The sequence below is a fragment of the Drosophila grimshawi genome, unplaced genomic scaffold (assembly GCF_018153295.1).
Source record: "Drosophila grimshawi isolate 15287-2541.00 unplaced genomic scaffold, ASM1815329v1 contig_44, whole genome shotgun sequence".
In the NCBI taxonomy this organism is placed as follows: domain Eukaryota; kingdom Metazoa; phylum Arthropoda; class Insecta; order Diptera; family Drosophilidae; genus Drosophila; species Drosophila grimshawi.
In genome coordinates this window covers 497058-512053 of record NW_025063240.1, presented here as the reverse complement: position 1 = coordinate 512053, position 14996 = coordinate 497058, and the positions used below count along the sequence as shown (strand labels likewise).

The window sequence follows — 14996 nt, the reverse complement described above, 5'->3', positions numbered from 1 at the left end:
CGGAGTTGGTGTTATTGGTGACGGAGTTGATGTTGTTGGTGGTGGTGACGGAGTTGATGATGGAGCTGGTGTTGGTGGTGGCGGTGGTGACGGAGTTGATGATGGGGCTGGTGCTTGTGGTGATGGGATTGAGAGTGATGCTGTTGTTGTTGAAGATGGAGTGGGTTGGATTGTTGGTGGTGCTGGTGGAGTTGGCGGTGGGATTGGTAATGATGTTGTTGTTGTTACAGATGGAGTGGGTTGGATTGGCGGGCATGCCCGTATTAGCCACATAAGTTAAGTGGTCGAAATAATTGGGGTGGCTCTGTCCTTGAGCCGAGTTATTCCGGGAGACATAGTTGAATCCTTCCATGGTGTTCACGTTGTTGTTCTTATTATTGAACATTTTAATTGGTTGTTTTGATGGTTTTGTTTTAAACTTTGAGGGCACAACACACACGAGTTGACGATTGTAGAGTTTGAAAACTACTAAGGTTTTAGAAATCAGAATCCAAAATGTTAGATATGAAGCCCGCAGGTGCACAGATATGAAGCCCGAGGGGAGAACCAAACACACGAAGAAGGTACCAGCACGTGGCAAACGTACGTGCGAAGTACCTACTTAACAACAGTTTTCACCAATAATACTTTAATTATTGTGTGGGAAAACATTCAGGTGTGAGGTCTCGTATGAGTTCTATGCATTGACAAAAAAGTGACAAAAGAGAAGCGAGCATTACCTTTCCACTGATCATTGCACCCACCCTCAATAATCAAATCATGAACATCCACAGCAGTGCGCCAGCTGCTAGCTGATCTTCCACTTGATTCTAACACACAGCTTACAGGTTACACGCCTCGCACACAATATCCCCCTTAAAACCACAATCACGTACGCACACACTAGTGCTGCTCAGTGATCCTCCACCTCATACCAACCCACAATAAAAAAAGGGTCAGCCATAAATCTATACCCTTCGATCATAAATGTCTCATACGTGATCCAAAATCACACATTTTCCTAAAAAAGGTCACACACCTGTCACTCCCCCACCCAAAAACAATAAATTAGCTCCTATAATGAAGCAATTAAAAATCGAAAAAGCAATAACCTGCTTCCTGTCATAGAATCCCCATTTCCCTACTACTCAGCCCCACTGAAGAAACCCAAGGCAAATCAATTCCCCACAGGAAATGAATGTGGCTTAGTCGACACAACCACCTGCCATTTTATGTGGTCGCCTTTTTGACAAGTCTATTAAAATGTTTTAGTATGCTTGCGTAGTTCGAGCGTAATTTAAAATAGCAAATGGAAACTGTGGGCAATAAATCAGTGGCGTGGATATGCGCATCTTGAAGTAACTTGAAGTAACAAAGTCATAAATAGCGAAAAAACTATTTAAAGATCGATTTTAGTACTCCTCAATGTGTAAATATACACAAGTATATCCATAATACAAGGGTGTCAAAGCGGAATTTGAATACTGATTGAACTTCTATGTCGGAGCCGGAGTCTCAATTCAAAATATTTGTATAGTCCAAATACCGCAGCTTATAATATTTATCCCGAAAATACAATATTGGAACCAAAACTTTATAGCGGAACATCATAATGGTCGTTCCCGTTGTATATATGTATTCAAACTGATTTACAAGAACTTTAATTTTAGGTCTCTAGGTCTGATAATCTTTCAGATCTTTTAGCTTAAAAGGACGAATCGAAAGGCGGCTATTTTAGGAAGAATATATTATACAATTGCAGACCCTCGTTCTCATTTAATTTTCAAACTTTTGTATTGCACCATTATGTGGCAGTAGCGCACCATAAAAATCGTATCTGTATTATGTGATAAAGTTTAGAATTTTCATTTTTTTAACATTAAATTTGTAAGCTTTGTGCACCAAAATTTAAATTCGATTCGGTGATGATATTGTGAAGCCAATAAAGGAAATACATGAACATATGATACAATATACATATGATTTTTAAATACCCTTTTAAAATGTTTATTTTTGTCTGCTTTTTGATGTTTATTCAACTTCCAGCTGCAAAGAGTAGAAATCAAATAGCTTCCTCAACTTTCAACAAAAATGTGCTCGCTTCCTTATCTTTATTAGCACTTAGGGCTTAGGAATCCTTTTCTTAACTGCACGACGCAAATAAGCACTTCTGCTTTGTTGGCCGGCTATTGTGCTAAAAACAACTTGAAGCGTTTGTCTTCTAATTATGATTTCAATAGGTTTGCGAAATCAAAGAAGGCGTAATTCGCTCTCACCAGTCCGTCAAAGAACGACCGTCTTATGAACAAAAGCGTGGTCCCTTTAAGGCGGCAAATCAAATCAAAGGAATAACAAACAGCCAAAATAATAATAATAAATAAAAAAAACCAAAGAACAAAACCTGGCCCAGCAACTAAAACACATGTATGTACATATGTAAGCCATTGTTGACAGGCTCAGACCGCAAACAAAAAGAGTTCTCTTTTTGTTAGCCCACAAAAGGAGCGGAAAAAACGATCAAAGAGGCGAAGAGCTGCCAAAAAAAAACAATATGAAGTAAGTGAAATAAAGAAGGTACCAACGCTCAACACTACGCCTTGCTCTTGAACAAAACGCGAGGCATCGGCAAATATACCCTGGGACCCCATGTGTATATATGTGTGTCTGTGTGCGTGTTTACGGATTCCTTTTGCGGCCAGCTTAGGGCCGGTACTCATCACCATCATCTGGATTTTGTTGCCAGAGCGATGCGGTGTCTTAAGCGCTTTAAGCGAAATTAAAACATTTCACGCAGCAGGCGAGCAACTTTAGTTGGCTGCTTGTTATGCAAACATTGCTACAGATTTTCGCATTTTTATACCCTTCTCCCATTAAAAATGGCTAAAAGGGTATATTGGTTTTGTGCAAAAGTGTATAACACGCAGAACGCAGCATCTCCGATGCCTTGATACATATATATATATATATATATATATTCTTGATCAGGATCAACTGCCGGATCTGACCGTGTCAGAAATTTTCAAATTTGAAATATAAGTTCTCGTATATCCCGCGCACAGAAGGTTTAATTTATTTTATCGATAGCTGCTTCCCTTTATCGTCTATCGATACATTTCGTTTTCCGATATCAATAATAGAAACAGTTGAAAAGGCGCAGCTTTTTTATATTATTCATCAATTCTACAAATTCAAAGAAAATCTGATAAGAAATACTCAGGTTATATTCGAATAGGTATTCTCATATTGATCTCGTTACTGTCAAACATTTGGATTGTCAATCGTAAGAAATGAGAGTAAACTAGAATATATTTATTTAACAGCTGGGTTCAGGGTATATTCTAGTCTAGCGCATAGTCGACACAGCATTTTTACTTGTTTGTGTTCCTAAAATACATTGTCATTTGTATTTGAAAGTGAAGTCTTTGTTTGAAAAGCTGACCATCAGGAATATCAATGTTGTATTTAAGTTAGCTTTAAATTTAAAATTTATTGGCGTTTACTGTAGACGTTTAATTAGTAGAACATCAAATTTAGGTTGGTTAAAGCCCACATCTTATATGCATGCTGGGATATTGTTTGTTTAATTAATAACGAAAATGCACTCTGAGTGTGACCACGCATGACGCAGATTCAAAGCAGAACGCTTATCATGTCCAGCATGCTGTGCGCACAACCAGCCACGTAATCAGCACAGTCCGAGTCCATTCCGCGCGTGCCAAAATGTGAAGCATCGTAGAGGCTGTCCACGTGCTGGAGCCGCAACTCGGCGGCGCTTGTCGTTGGCCTGTGAATGGCGTGAGGCCACTAATTAGATTTGGAAGTTGTCCTCGCATGGGGTCACTCGAGTAGCTAACCCCAACGACTTACATGAAGAGTATTTTGAATATGCTGCCCCATACGCCGTTGTCGGCATCCAGCGGAGCTGCGCTCACCTCGCAGATAGTGCGCAGCAAACAGGCGCTGCCATTGTAGCCATACTGACCCAAATAGTTAACAATCGCGCGATAGAAGTCGTGACGTGAAATCGCACGTTTCTCCAGATTGCGTCCATCGATGGGCGTCACATTGCTCCCAATGCCCAGAAATTGCTCATCGAGATCCCACTATGTGTAAAGCCGTATTTTAGGATGACTATTGGGAATTCAAGCTATATGCACTCACCCTATCGATCCACTCATTAACGGAGTTATTTGTTGGCAAGCCGTAGTTGGACTCAAAGTTGAAGGCCATATACACATTGCGATATGTCAGATCCAATGGTATGGCAACTGCGGTCAACAACTAAAGATCAAATTTACTAAAATGGGATTTTATTCAAATATAAATGGCTTACTCCTATTGAAGAGCCACGTGGAAAGAACAGCACTGCACTGGTCAGCTTTACAGTCAGCAAGATTAGAGCCAATTCAACTAAGAAGTTGCCACAAGAATGGGAGCGACTTGAACCCATCGCGAACAATGCGCTAAGTGAACTGTTAGAAGTTTCGAGTTGCAAGTTGCAAGTTGCAAGTGGCACCATGCACATGAGCAGAAAGAAATATGTGTCAAAGCAAATAGTCACTACAGGGTGAGACAGGGCGTTGCTTAAAGTGGCACGAAGAATTTCATATTCAGAATGTGGTGCAAGTAGAATTCAAACTTGAACCCCAAATTATAAAACATCTAGCTAATATAAAACAAATAAATAAGTTTATATTAGAAGTAAAATAAAGAACGCATAGAATCTTAGATTTGACTGCGCACAAACATAAGAATTCACTTTTTATATAAATATATTAAGAACTTTATTTTATGTATAGATTCGTTAAAAATTATACCTTTCCTTAATAATATATCGGAATTCTTTATAATTACACCTTTCCTTAATAATATGTCGGAATTCTTTATAAAAACTAAATTAAAAGCCTTTGGGAAGGCAGACCACATATTAAGTAGCAAATACCAAAGTCCATTGCAGACCTTATACGAGGGACTTTTCACAATTTTTGAACTCATGGCTTTGAACATGAGTTCAAAAATTGTGAAAAATAATCAAATAAAATAAAATAATAAGTAATAAAAAGATGGGGACTTACCTGTACAACGAAAGAGGCATGATTGGCATATGATTTTTTAGAGATTGTATTGCAAAATTTGTGGTTTCTGCTGTTAGGAGTCTCAGAGATCGACTTTTTCGGGCAGGCGGATAGATAGAAATTGAAATGGTCTTGTTTTATATTTATTTTAATTTCTTTATTTATTTAATGTTTACTAAAACTGTCCATAAATTTTAAAATGTACAAATTAGAGTAAAATAAATGAATAATATATATAAAAAAACTACCTCGTCTTAATTAAACAGGTAATTTAATCAAGATCAAAGTAGATTTGCTTGTCGGTTGTTGCCGATAAAAACAACACTAGCAATTTTATAAGTAAAATATTGAAATATAATTAAAGTAAGTCTTAAATATTCATAATCTCGCATCTTTGGCTTAACAGTTGTGCTTAAAGCTATTATTGCATTAAGACTGAGTAGCCAACCAAGTAACCCAAATAGCTGAGTTAAAACTAGAAAATGCAAGTTTTACACAGTATCAAAGCAAACTTTTCTGTCTGCTGAGTGGAAAGCGTTAATCGGTTGGTGCTAATTAATAGAATTTGTAACAATTTATCAGTGTTGCAAGAAAGCAGACTCTGGACAACAGACTGTTGTTCTTAAGACTGTTGCTGTTTCGGTAATAAATGCTCAAGCGAGAACTTTAGCAAGTTTTGTTTTTGTGTATATGCTGTTAGAATCAGTAACTCGCTGATGGGCAAAGCATTAACAACGTCTGCAAAAGTGAAGTGATTTAAAATTACTACGAAATAATTAAAAAATGAAAGCGGGAATAAGTAGACTATTATATATAAATATGATCTGTAATTTGTTTACGAGTACAATTGCTGCTTATGGCAGCCTATCAAAACACGATCGTAGCAGGAGGGCTCCTATACCGTGGCTCATCTTTCCAGCTACATCTCCCACTCGTGTTATGGTGTGTAGAGCTAATAGATTTCCAGGCTGAAGATTAAAAAGAAAACCATTTCTTAATCAGTTTATAGGTGGCATTGGTTTACCACTAGAGGATCTCGAAACTGAGGCGGTAACGACAGGCTATGTCCTCAAGGCAGAATACTGGCTGCCCGAAACGGCAACTTCGCTTCGAACGCCGACAGCTCTGCCCATTCACCAGGTGCCCACGTTGGGATCCGTTGGAGCACGTAGGCATCGACCCATGTTCGAGAACTTTCTGGTCGGTGTCGATGATTTGGGCAAGAGCACAAGGAAGCTACTAACTAGAACTAATCAGGTGCTGAGCAGTTACCGCTGGACGGTGTACAGGGGTCTGGAGGGTCTGGCCAAACGTCTGGGCTACCAGGGACGCATCTGTGTCTTGAAGAGCATCTGCGAGGTAGCCGAGGAACCCTTTCATGAAACCAATGGACTCATTGCCGATCTACTGCATATACTCCTGACGTAAGTAAAGCTTTTGTCTTTGAAACATCAACTGGCCTGAGTCTTAAACTGCTTACAGGCCCTCTTCATCGGTGGATAAGTTGTCTGAGCATGCGGATAATGAGTACTACTACGCCGAGAAGGTGGGACAAACGGGGGCAGGCTGTGAGCGTGTCTTCAAAGAGTGCAGTCGCAGTTTGTTGCAACACTTTAGTGAACTGAACGACAATCTGGAAATGTTAAGTTCTTGGCAATAATACGCAGAATTTTGTATTCTAGCAAAGTGAATTTCAAAGATTTCAAGAATTTAAAATTATTTAAGAATCTGGCTTATTTTCAGCTGACTTTAATATTAGTGTTAATTGAGTACATCAAATTAAATCAAGTATGCCCAAATTCTCTTTTAAATTTTAACTATAAAAGTTGTTCTCAAATGTAGGTTAATTTTCATCTACTCAAATTAATAATCTATGTTTGATCTAGTGTATTTATTGGAAGATAGTAAAGGTGTAAATTGAGAGAACGCGATGTCTGCAGTTTTTAGGAAATTTATAGATTCTAACAGCCATAAGCTAAATGAACAGATAGTGTCGTCAGTTATATTTGACATGGCTAACATGTTTCAACGGCTTCAACTTGGTATTGTGCTTAATTTGAATTATCAGTTGGCACTTTCGTTTTATAAAAGAAAGTAAGAAGTTGTTTTCTCCAAAGTTGTTAGTATAGTTAACAGGCAACAGCGAGTCAGTGAGGTTTGGCATACCTGAAGAAAATTGGGCAAAGGATAATCGAATGATACAAATATGACACATATACGGCTGATGTGGCTAATAGCACTTAGTTTGGCTCATTTGACTGTTATTTTAGCCTACAACGAAAGCCATAGCTATGAAAGTGATCTGCTGGTGCGGAAGGCACGCTGGCTGCCCCTCATCTATCCGCGTTCCCGCCCCGCCAGATTCAAAGTTGGTATGCTTCATTAACTCCAGTCTTTGTAGTACTGATGCGATTTAATTACAGTTTATAGCTGGCTTTGGTATACCAGTGGATGATCTCGACATTGAGTCCATTACAACTGGCTATGTGTTCAAGGCCCACTATTTGTTGCCCAATAAGGCCAAGCACCTTCGCACAAAGGAGTTCCAGGACATAACAGACCGAATGCTCATGGATAATGCGACAATATTTCAGCATGTCATGCAAAAAACTGATCAAGAACTGGGCCTTGCCTCAAGAGATGTGGAAGACACCGCACAGGAGCTAAACGGATATCGCTGGTCCATTTACAAAAGTTTCGAGACGATGGCTCTGCGCATGCATCTCAATGGACGGCAGTGTATTTTAAAGAGTATCTGCGAGAGCTCAGCAGCTCCATTTGATGAACGCAACGGTCTGCTGGGGGATCTGTTGCACATATTGCTGACGTGAGTGGAACGCGTGCGAGTGAACTTGCCACATACTGAACTAACTGTATATTTGTATGTAGTCCTTCCAGCTCAAAAGATGCCCTGTCGGAGCATACGGATAACGATTATCTGCAGGCCGAACGCTTGGGACACGCGGGTGCCGATTGTGATAAGGTTTATGTAAAGTGTCCAAAATCACTCTTGGAGCATTTCTCTGATGTGCATCATTTGGGTAGTGAATTTCTTAAGATGTTGGGTTAAAAAATAACAATTGATAGAAACTCTTGTAAGCGGTAAGGTACTCTGAAAATGTAGTATAAGTAATCATGTGATAAAAGTTGTTTTTCTTTTGATCTACTCATTGCCCTAAGCTAATTAATTGAATGCCTTTCCGGTTACCGGGTAAAAGGTTATTGCATATAAATTATAAAAATATCTAAACTTTATTTATTACCATCATCAGCATTGCAGTTGTAAAGCGCGTGTTCAGTGTTAACACATCTGATATTTCTAAATACATTTTTAATACTAAACACTAGAGATCACTCTTCAGCTGCCTTCCCAGCTCTTCCGAAGATAAACGACTTCCCTCTCTGGACACCCACATTGAACTCGAAAACAGTGATTAAGAAATTAATTTTCCATACTTTAAACATACATTGGCGATGCCTGGGAAAGCCAAGTTCCAGACATTCTAACAACTTCCTCTTGGCATCATTTCACTGGCAAGCGTGAAATTTATGCAAATTTGCACATAATAACTCTTTTTGTTTTCTGTATATGGGACCAGCTTCATCTCCATCTGCAACTCCAACTCCAACTCCAAATCCATCTCGTAGCTGGATCTTCAGCTCTTTCTCCACGCTCGGGTGGTCGCTTTTTCAACCTATCAAAATGTACGCATCTTGCAGGTCTTTAGCCAGCAGCGAACCCAACGCATTGTCTGTTAATTTAATAATTATAGTTGGGCCCATAGATGGTATTAGCTACTGGGTCTAAAGACCCACCACCGATCTGTTTTGTCTGTTGTTGTTGGCCTGGCCAGCAAATAGGCGTTTAAATGCAAATGTCTGCGCTGTAATTAATACGCATAATACGCGTATTATGCAAATGCCATTGTAATAATGACTTGGCCCAAAACTTGCCCTTGGGTAAGACAAAATATGCATTTCACACTTGAAATGCAGTCGAACTTGGGCCTCAAACTGGCTCTCTGAGGCGATCATATATTCGTCACTGCGGTCCATTGTTAATGTTTTTACGTACTAATTAGCTTTGACAAAACACAAAACAACACAGCTACTAAAAAATTAGTAGGCAAAGGGTGTGGGTCTGGGTCTTGGTTTGGGTCTTATGTCTGGGCTTGGGGTCTGGGATCTGGGATCTGCGGGTCATCGTCTGCGACTTTCTCTAATGAAGTTCCCAGCGAGTGGCTTTTAATTTGTTGTCTGGTTCTGGTACACTTGTGCATCATTTCAAACGATGACAACGTATGATAACAGCTGCATATTTGACAGGAGTTGCCCCTTCCCCCACTAGATCATAGGATGCACTATAAACTAGAATCTCTGGTCGAGATAATCACAGCGAGATATTGTTGTTGCTGTCTGTTGCTGTTGCAGTTGTTGTTTTTATTTATTTATTTAGTGTAGCTTTATAGTTTCCACAACCCAGGCACCTTTCACAAGTTTCATGCTGTTGTGATTACCTTTAACCCTTGCCTGTTTGTTTTGGGGCAATAATTTTTATTACCATTGCCTTTCTTTGGAAACAATTTGTACCAACATGCAACTTAACGAAGTAATCACAGTGTGTGTGCCTGTATATATATGTGTGTGTGTGTGTGTGTCTGTTTGTGCAGGCAAGCGCTCTAGGAAGAGTCTGGGACAGAGTCAGATTCTTATCCCGCCAGGTTGCGACAACTATTTTATGACCTTATATGTGAGTGGGAGGACGAGGGAAGGGTGCAGCTGATGCTGTCTTCTCTGCGCTTCTTTATATGGTGTTTGGCTATTTTTGGTATCCCCTTTTATTTGGCTCTGGCGAAAGTAGGTCCCCAATTCGGGACTTGAGTTGCGTTTCTTATTGCCAAAAGTTGGCAAACGGGTGTAATAATTTTGTGTTCGCTCGGGCTAAAATGTAACAAATTGCTGTAGGTCGAGGTCGGCGATTGAGGTGGGCAGCAGTTCCCTCGCCCCTTTCTTTCTTGACTTTATGCAGAACGTTAAGTTATTTATGGTAAATTAACAACTGGCTCCCTGAAAATGCTAATTATGTGAGTTAAAACAGCTGTTTAGTCGGAGGAAGTTTTTAAAACTTCACAGCGTAAAATATAATTGCAGATAAAGTTGAAGTTTTCACAAAGTGCATAAAATGTAAGTAAATTCTAGCAGAAGTTTTAACTCAAACATAATACATTTTTAATTTGCTTACATACATATAAAGATGTTACAAATATAAAGATTTTACATATCTGCTTTCAAGAAAATTTCAAAGCAACTACGAGAGATACCGTCATGTATTAAGTCATTAGCCATCGAGCTCAGCTCAGATCGCGTCGCTACTTTTCTGCACAATTCCAAGGCATCGTTAAATATGTTTACTATTTTATGGATGGCATTAAGCCATAAAGACAGATATAAATTTGTACGACTTGCTGCCTCGGACTACCCGTTTTTTAATGCGCAAAAGTAGATACATATCTCGGTTCGGCTTTAACGGTTCATCAGACTCATTTTCCATACTCAAAGTTTTGATTATTGTCATTAAATTACACATCTTATCGATGACTCGGTGTATTTGTGTATATTTCATGCTAATTAGAAGTCAAAGATATTCACTTCGCGATACGGAATAAATAATTGTGTTTAATTTTTGTCTTATCTTATCCAACCTGAATACAACAAAAGTTATTCACCTGTCCCGTAACTTACTTAACGATTCACTGATTAAGTTGTATCTGCTGTGGCATCACTATTCGCCTTCTAGCCGTGAGAGACTTTTGCCAAGCCACATGTCGTATGCGCATTGTCACCATAAGTTTGCCATTCTCCGAATCTGATGATATTTTTGCATAATTTCGCGAGTGGATGTGCGTGAGTGTGAGTGTGTTTGTGTGTGTGTTTGTTTGTGTGCTTATGCTGCAGTTTATTATTTAAACAACGTGACTAAATTTACGTAGTGCCACAGGGTAAGCATCAAAAAATAACAATAGGAAATGCGAGGAAACCGGGCAGTAAAATAATAATAGCAGTGTTGGTTTGCATATGCAAAGTGAGCGTAACCCTCGCCCAGACAATTTTCGCATGATAAATTGTTAAAAAAAATATGAAAAAGCGCGAATTGTAACTGAAATCGCACACACACACAGCCACACACACAAATATAGTAATAAAGAGACAGGAGAGTATAAAATGGGCTGAGGCAGAGGGCGGCACAGCTGCCTCTCACCTGCCTTTTGTTTATGCAAAAAGCTTCGCAAAATTGGCGCTATGTACGTGCCAAAGCATTTCATGGTCTGGCAACTTAATACAGGCGTTTTCGTATCTGTGTCTTCTATCCGAAAATGCGCCCGTGCCAGTCTTCCTTCCATTTTCATGCACCTGTGTGTGTGTGTGTGTGTGTGTCTGCATTCTATTCATCTTGTGTGTGTGTTTTTTTGTTCACGTGTAAATTTTCTCAAATAAATCATTAAAAGCTGCTCCCCAGTCAACCAGAGAAGTCAGCACATTGACATTGTCAGGGCGCCGCCGCTCTTTTCAAATGGGTCTCCTTTAATAATATTCATCGCGGGAGTGCTTATTGTAAGTGCTCAGGCGAGCCTGAGGCATTCTCTTCGCTCTTCCCTCTTCGCGCTGCGCTGAGGGCGTCCTCTCTATTCATAGAACTGCATTTTCTATGCCCTATTCATAAAGTATACACCCAGGCGCCTCGTCGTGCCATTGCACTCGAATGTGTGTTTGTGTGTGTCTTTGTATGGGTTAGTTAGTGGCACTTTAGCGCTAAAGTTTATACATAAATTTGTCATTGGCATTCAGTAACCAGCCTGTGTGCATACTTCAGTGCATTTTGTAAGCACATGCAAACATTTGTCTACTCTTTAGTTCCCCTTTCATTCATATTCACCTATGTTTGAGTTTCGCATATTTACTTTTTAGCTATTTTCTTTGGCATATCTATAAAGCCCCTTGAATATGTGTATATATGTCTAGGTTCTGCTTGTTAATTTAATCTGTTGTTTCGTATTTCATTAATGGCAGCCCTTTGCGGTTTATAAGAATAAAAATAAAATACAACTTTTGAGCAATCATGAAAAGCAAGCTGCTTTTGGGGACTCCCCAACGCCAGAAATTGTATTAATTTAATTAATCTAAAAGCTATAATTAGGACAGGCCAATTGAGTGCCGGTCGAATTAAAAATGGCCAGAAATATTTCGTGATATTAAAAGTAATTAAATTTCCTTTTGCAAAAGTATAAGCCTGTATATGTAATCATTCCCCCAGAAAAGGTTGTTGATTGTTTACATTGACACTAAAGCTTGTTGTTCTGTTTTATTTGGCTTAACTTAACACATTTAGACCCATATTCATACATTTTCCTAGCCAATATACATATTTGCAGCTCTGAGATCCATATCTAATAATAAACAATCAAGCCGGAAATAAGTTTGCCTCTGAGTATTATTTATTACCTAATAGGATTTCCTCGTCTTTTAGCTACTGTTAATATATTTTCCCATAACAAAACTGAAAACGCACTTTGTAAGGCGTGAACAGACTACAGATCCTAGCAAAAAAAAGGAGTCTTTCTGTCATTTGCGCTAAAGAGATATTAATAATCGAACTAAGACAATTGAGCACAACATAAATTGTAAATTCGTTACATAACAAAAGAAAAGGGATGGGAACACAAAACGGCGGCGTTATCACCTTTTAAGGACAAACAACACAGGAGGTCCTGGACTCGGTCTGAGGCATTCTTTACCCTACGATTTTTGTGGGCTCGTTAAAATTTCATTCGTTTGCCTTTCATTAGCAAAGCTGTGGTAATTTTCCCCAGAAGAATAAGCTGATCCCAACTCTCTCAATGGCTGTTCCCAGTCCCAGCAAACGGCAACGGCAACGGCAACGTCGGCGGCGGCATTGGCGGCATGGAACTGATCTGGTTTAAATATTACAGTGGCAGCGGCAGTTCAAAAGGATCAGAGCCGGCGAGCCTACAACACATTTTGATTAAGCATGAAGTCGTGTCGACGCCGCCGGACCGGTCTCTGGTCTTAGCCCATGCACAAAGTCCCTTTGTTTTTTGTCCGCATTAAAATTCTTAATTTATTTGTGTTGCTGGCTGGAATTCAGGCAGCAGTCTATGCTGCGTAGTCATCATCAGCTGCGACTTGAGCAAACAGCGCTCAAGTGCAAGCGCATTAGGCACAGTCATTCCCTCAGCCATTCCAGAATGATTCCCTGATCCAAACACCCAACTCAGGTCTATTTGTAGACCGGGTGTGAAGTGCAGCACATTTTCAAAAAGGTGGGCGATCGCACCGATTCCAATTCGATACTGTGTAGTGGGCTTACACACTCAAATATATGTGTATGTGTGTGTGTGTGTGTGTGTGAAGTGGGTGTGGCTGCATGTGTGCGGCATTGGCATTGCCCTTCATATCAGAAGCGCCTCGAGTGCAACACTTGTGTGCTGATTGTGCAATACAAATTTTGATGGGCGGGTGGCCGGCAGGGCGTGGCGCGAAGCATTGCAAATTGCTTGACTGCCACAGCTGTGGCACATTCGATGCGCTTTTCATTTCGTTTATTTACGTTCAAGTCGCGATGCGGTTTACGGGAAGGTGCCAACTCATCCACGAGCACATGCATCCTGCGCCCGGGGGCCAGAGATCTCAATTTGTTAAGCAGCTGATGCCAGATGGCGCTACAGTTGAAGGCAGAGTGTTAATAAGACTATAACAGATTTCTTATAAATTATGCTGATATTAATGGCGAGGGCGGCGATATAAAAACAACGACATATTTATAAGAAATGTGTTAAGGGTGGAACGTTGAACAGACATGAATCTGCCACAGATTGGAAGCGGTGCTAAATATCTAGTTGTAAAATGTACAAATTACGCGTAAATAAATTAAATTTATGATAAGACTTTTTGGAATATAAACCAAATCTTGTAGAACACATGTCCTCAACTAAAGCTACCCATAAAATTAGCTCGAAATTTGAATCAGATATATGTTTAATAAAGTTTTTAACTAGCCGTAACTTTAAACATATATGTACCATTTATCTACACAAATGAGGAATATTCAGCTTAAAAGTAGACCTGAAAAGGGTCTTATTAATGAATATTAGTTTACTTAAAAAAATGTAAACTCAAACTGTAAAATAACTTTGCTTAAGACATGCAAAAGCAAAATATTTCGAAATTCGCAATTAAATGCATATGTCAGGTCCTTCTTATTTTTATGTCTTATTATCTTATGTCCTTCTTATTTTTATGTCTTATTATCTTATGTCCTTCTTATTTTTTTTATTATTTTATTAATTAGAAAACAAATGGAAAGAGTAATGGCAAAGTAGGTACTTCATTTTGTAGGTTCGTAAATTTTCTTTAAGTTCAAATTTCGACAGACATTACATTATATGATACGTGTCTTGAAGCTGAAAAAGACAGACAATCCCAACGTATTTGGTTAAAGCTGATGCCCATGAGTACCCCTTTAAACCATCTTAATTAGCTCAGTTCTTACCGCACTTATCACGTACAGTTGAGTTTGGGGCCTGATCCCCCGTTGAAACCACCCACGCCAAAGTCAAGTAACTCGGTTATCTGATGTCGTATTAGCGGCTGCACCCCACCACACCCATTAACCAGACTCAGTTTTTAACCGACAATTTCATGGGCATATGTCACGAGTGGCTGTTCAAGCTTCCACTCGACACATTCATCAGCATCAAGCGTCGTGCATCAACCAGAATCATTACCGGCATGTGTTACTTTGAAACTTATCGCTGGCTGCGCAATGTCAATGTCAGCTATTATTATTATTATTATTTCACTCGCGTCTCGAGGGGCACACACAAAATTATCGCTTGGGATTAGCTCGAATCGCGCAGCAAAGGA

General features: G+C 39.5%; 3 protein-coding genes across 3 annotated transcripts; 2 read left to right on the top strand and 1 right to left on the bottom strand.

Annotated features, from left to right (window-relative positions):
- Positions 1-3609: 3609 nt before the first annotated feature.
- On the bottom strand, positions 3610-4429 carry LOC6557908. Its single transcript, XM_001985544.1, has 4 exons — positions 4313-4429; positions 4141-4260; positions 3847-4082; positions 3610-3763 (listed from the first exon to the last, which is right to left on the bottom strand). The coding sequence occupies exons 1-4, from the start codon at positions 4427-4429 to the stop codon at positions 3610-3612; spliced, it is 627 nt and encodes a 208-aa protein (XP_001985580.1).
- Positions 4430-5873: 1444 nt separating this feature from the next.
- Positions 5874-6779, top strand: LOC6557971. The gene is made up of 3 exons (XM_032734493.1): positions 5874-5996; positions 6057-6478; positions 6537-6779. Exons 1-3 carry the CDS (start codon positions 5874-5876, stop codon positions 6712-6714), a joined length of 723 nt encoding a protein of 240 aa, XP_032590384.1. The 3' UTR covers positions 6715-6779.
- Positions 6780-7260: 481 nt separating this feature from the next.
- Positions 7261-8124, top strand: LOC6571126. The gene is made up of 3 exons (XM_001997296.3): positions 7261-7422; positions 7478-7881; positions 7944-8124. Exons 1-3 carry the CDS (start codon positions 7261-7263, stop codon positions 8122-8124), a joined length of 747 nt encoding a protein of 248 aa, XP_001997332.3.
- Positions 8125-14996: the final 6872 nt, after the last annotated feature.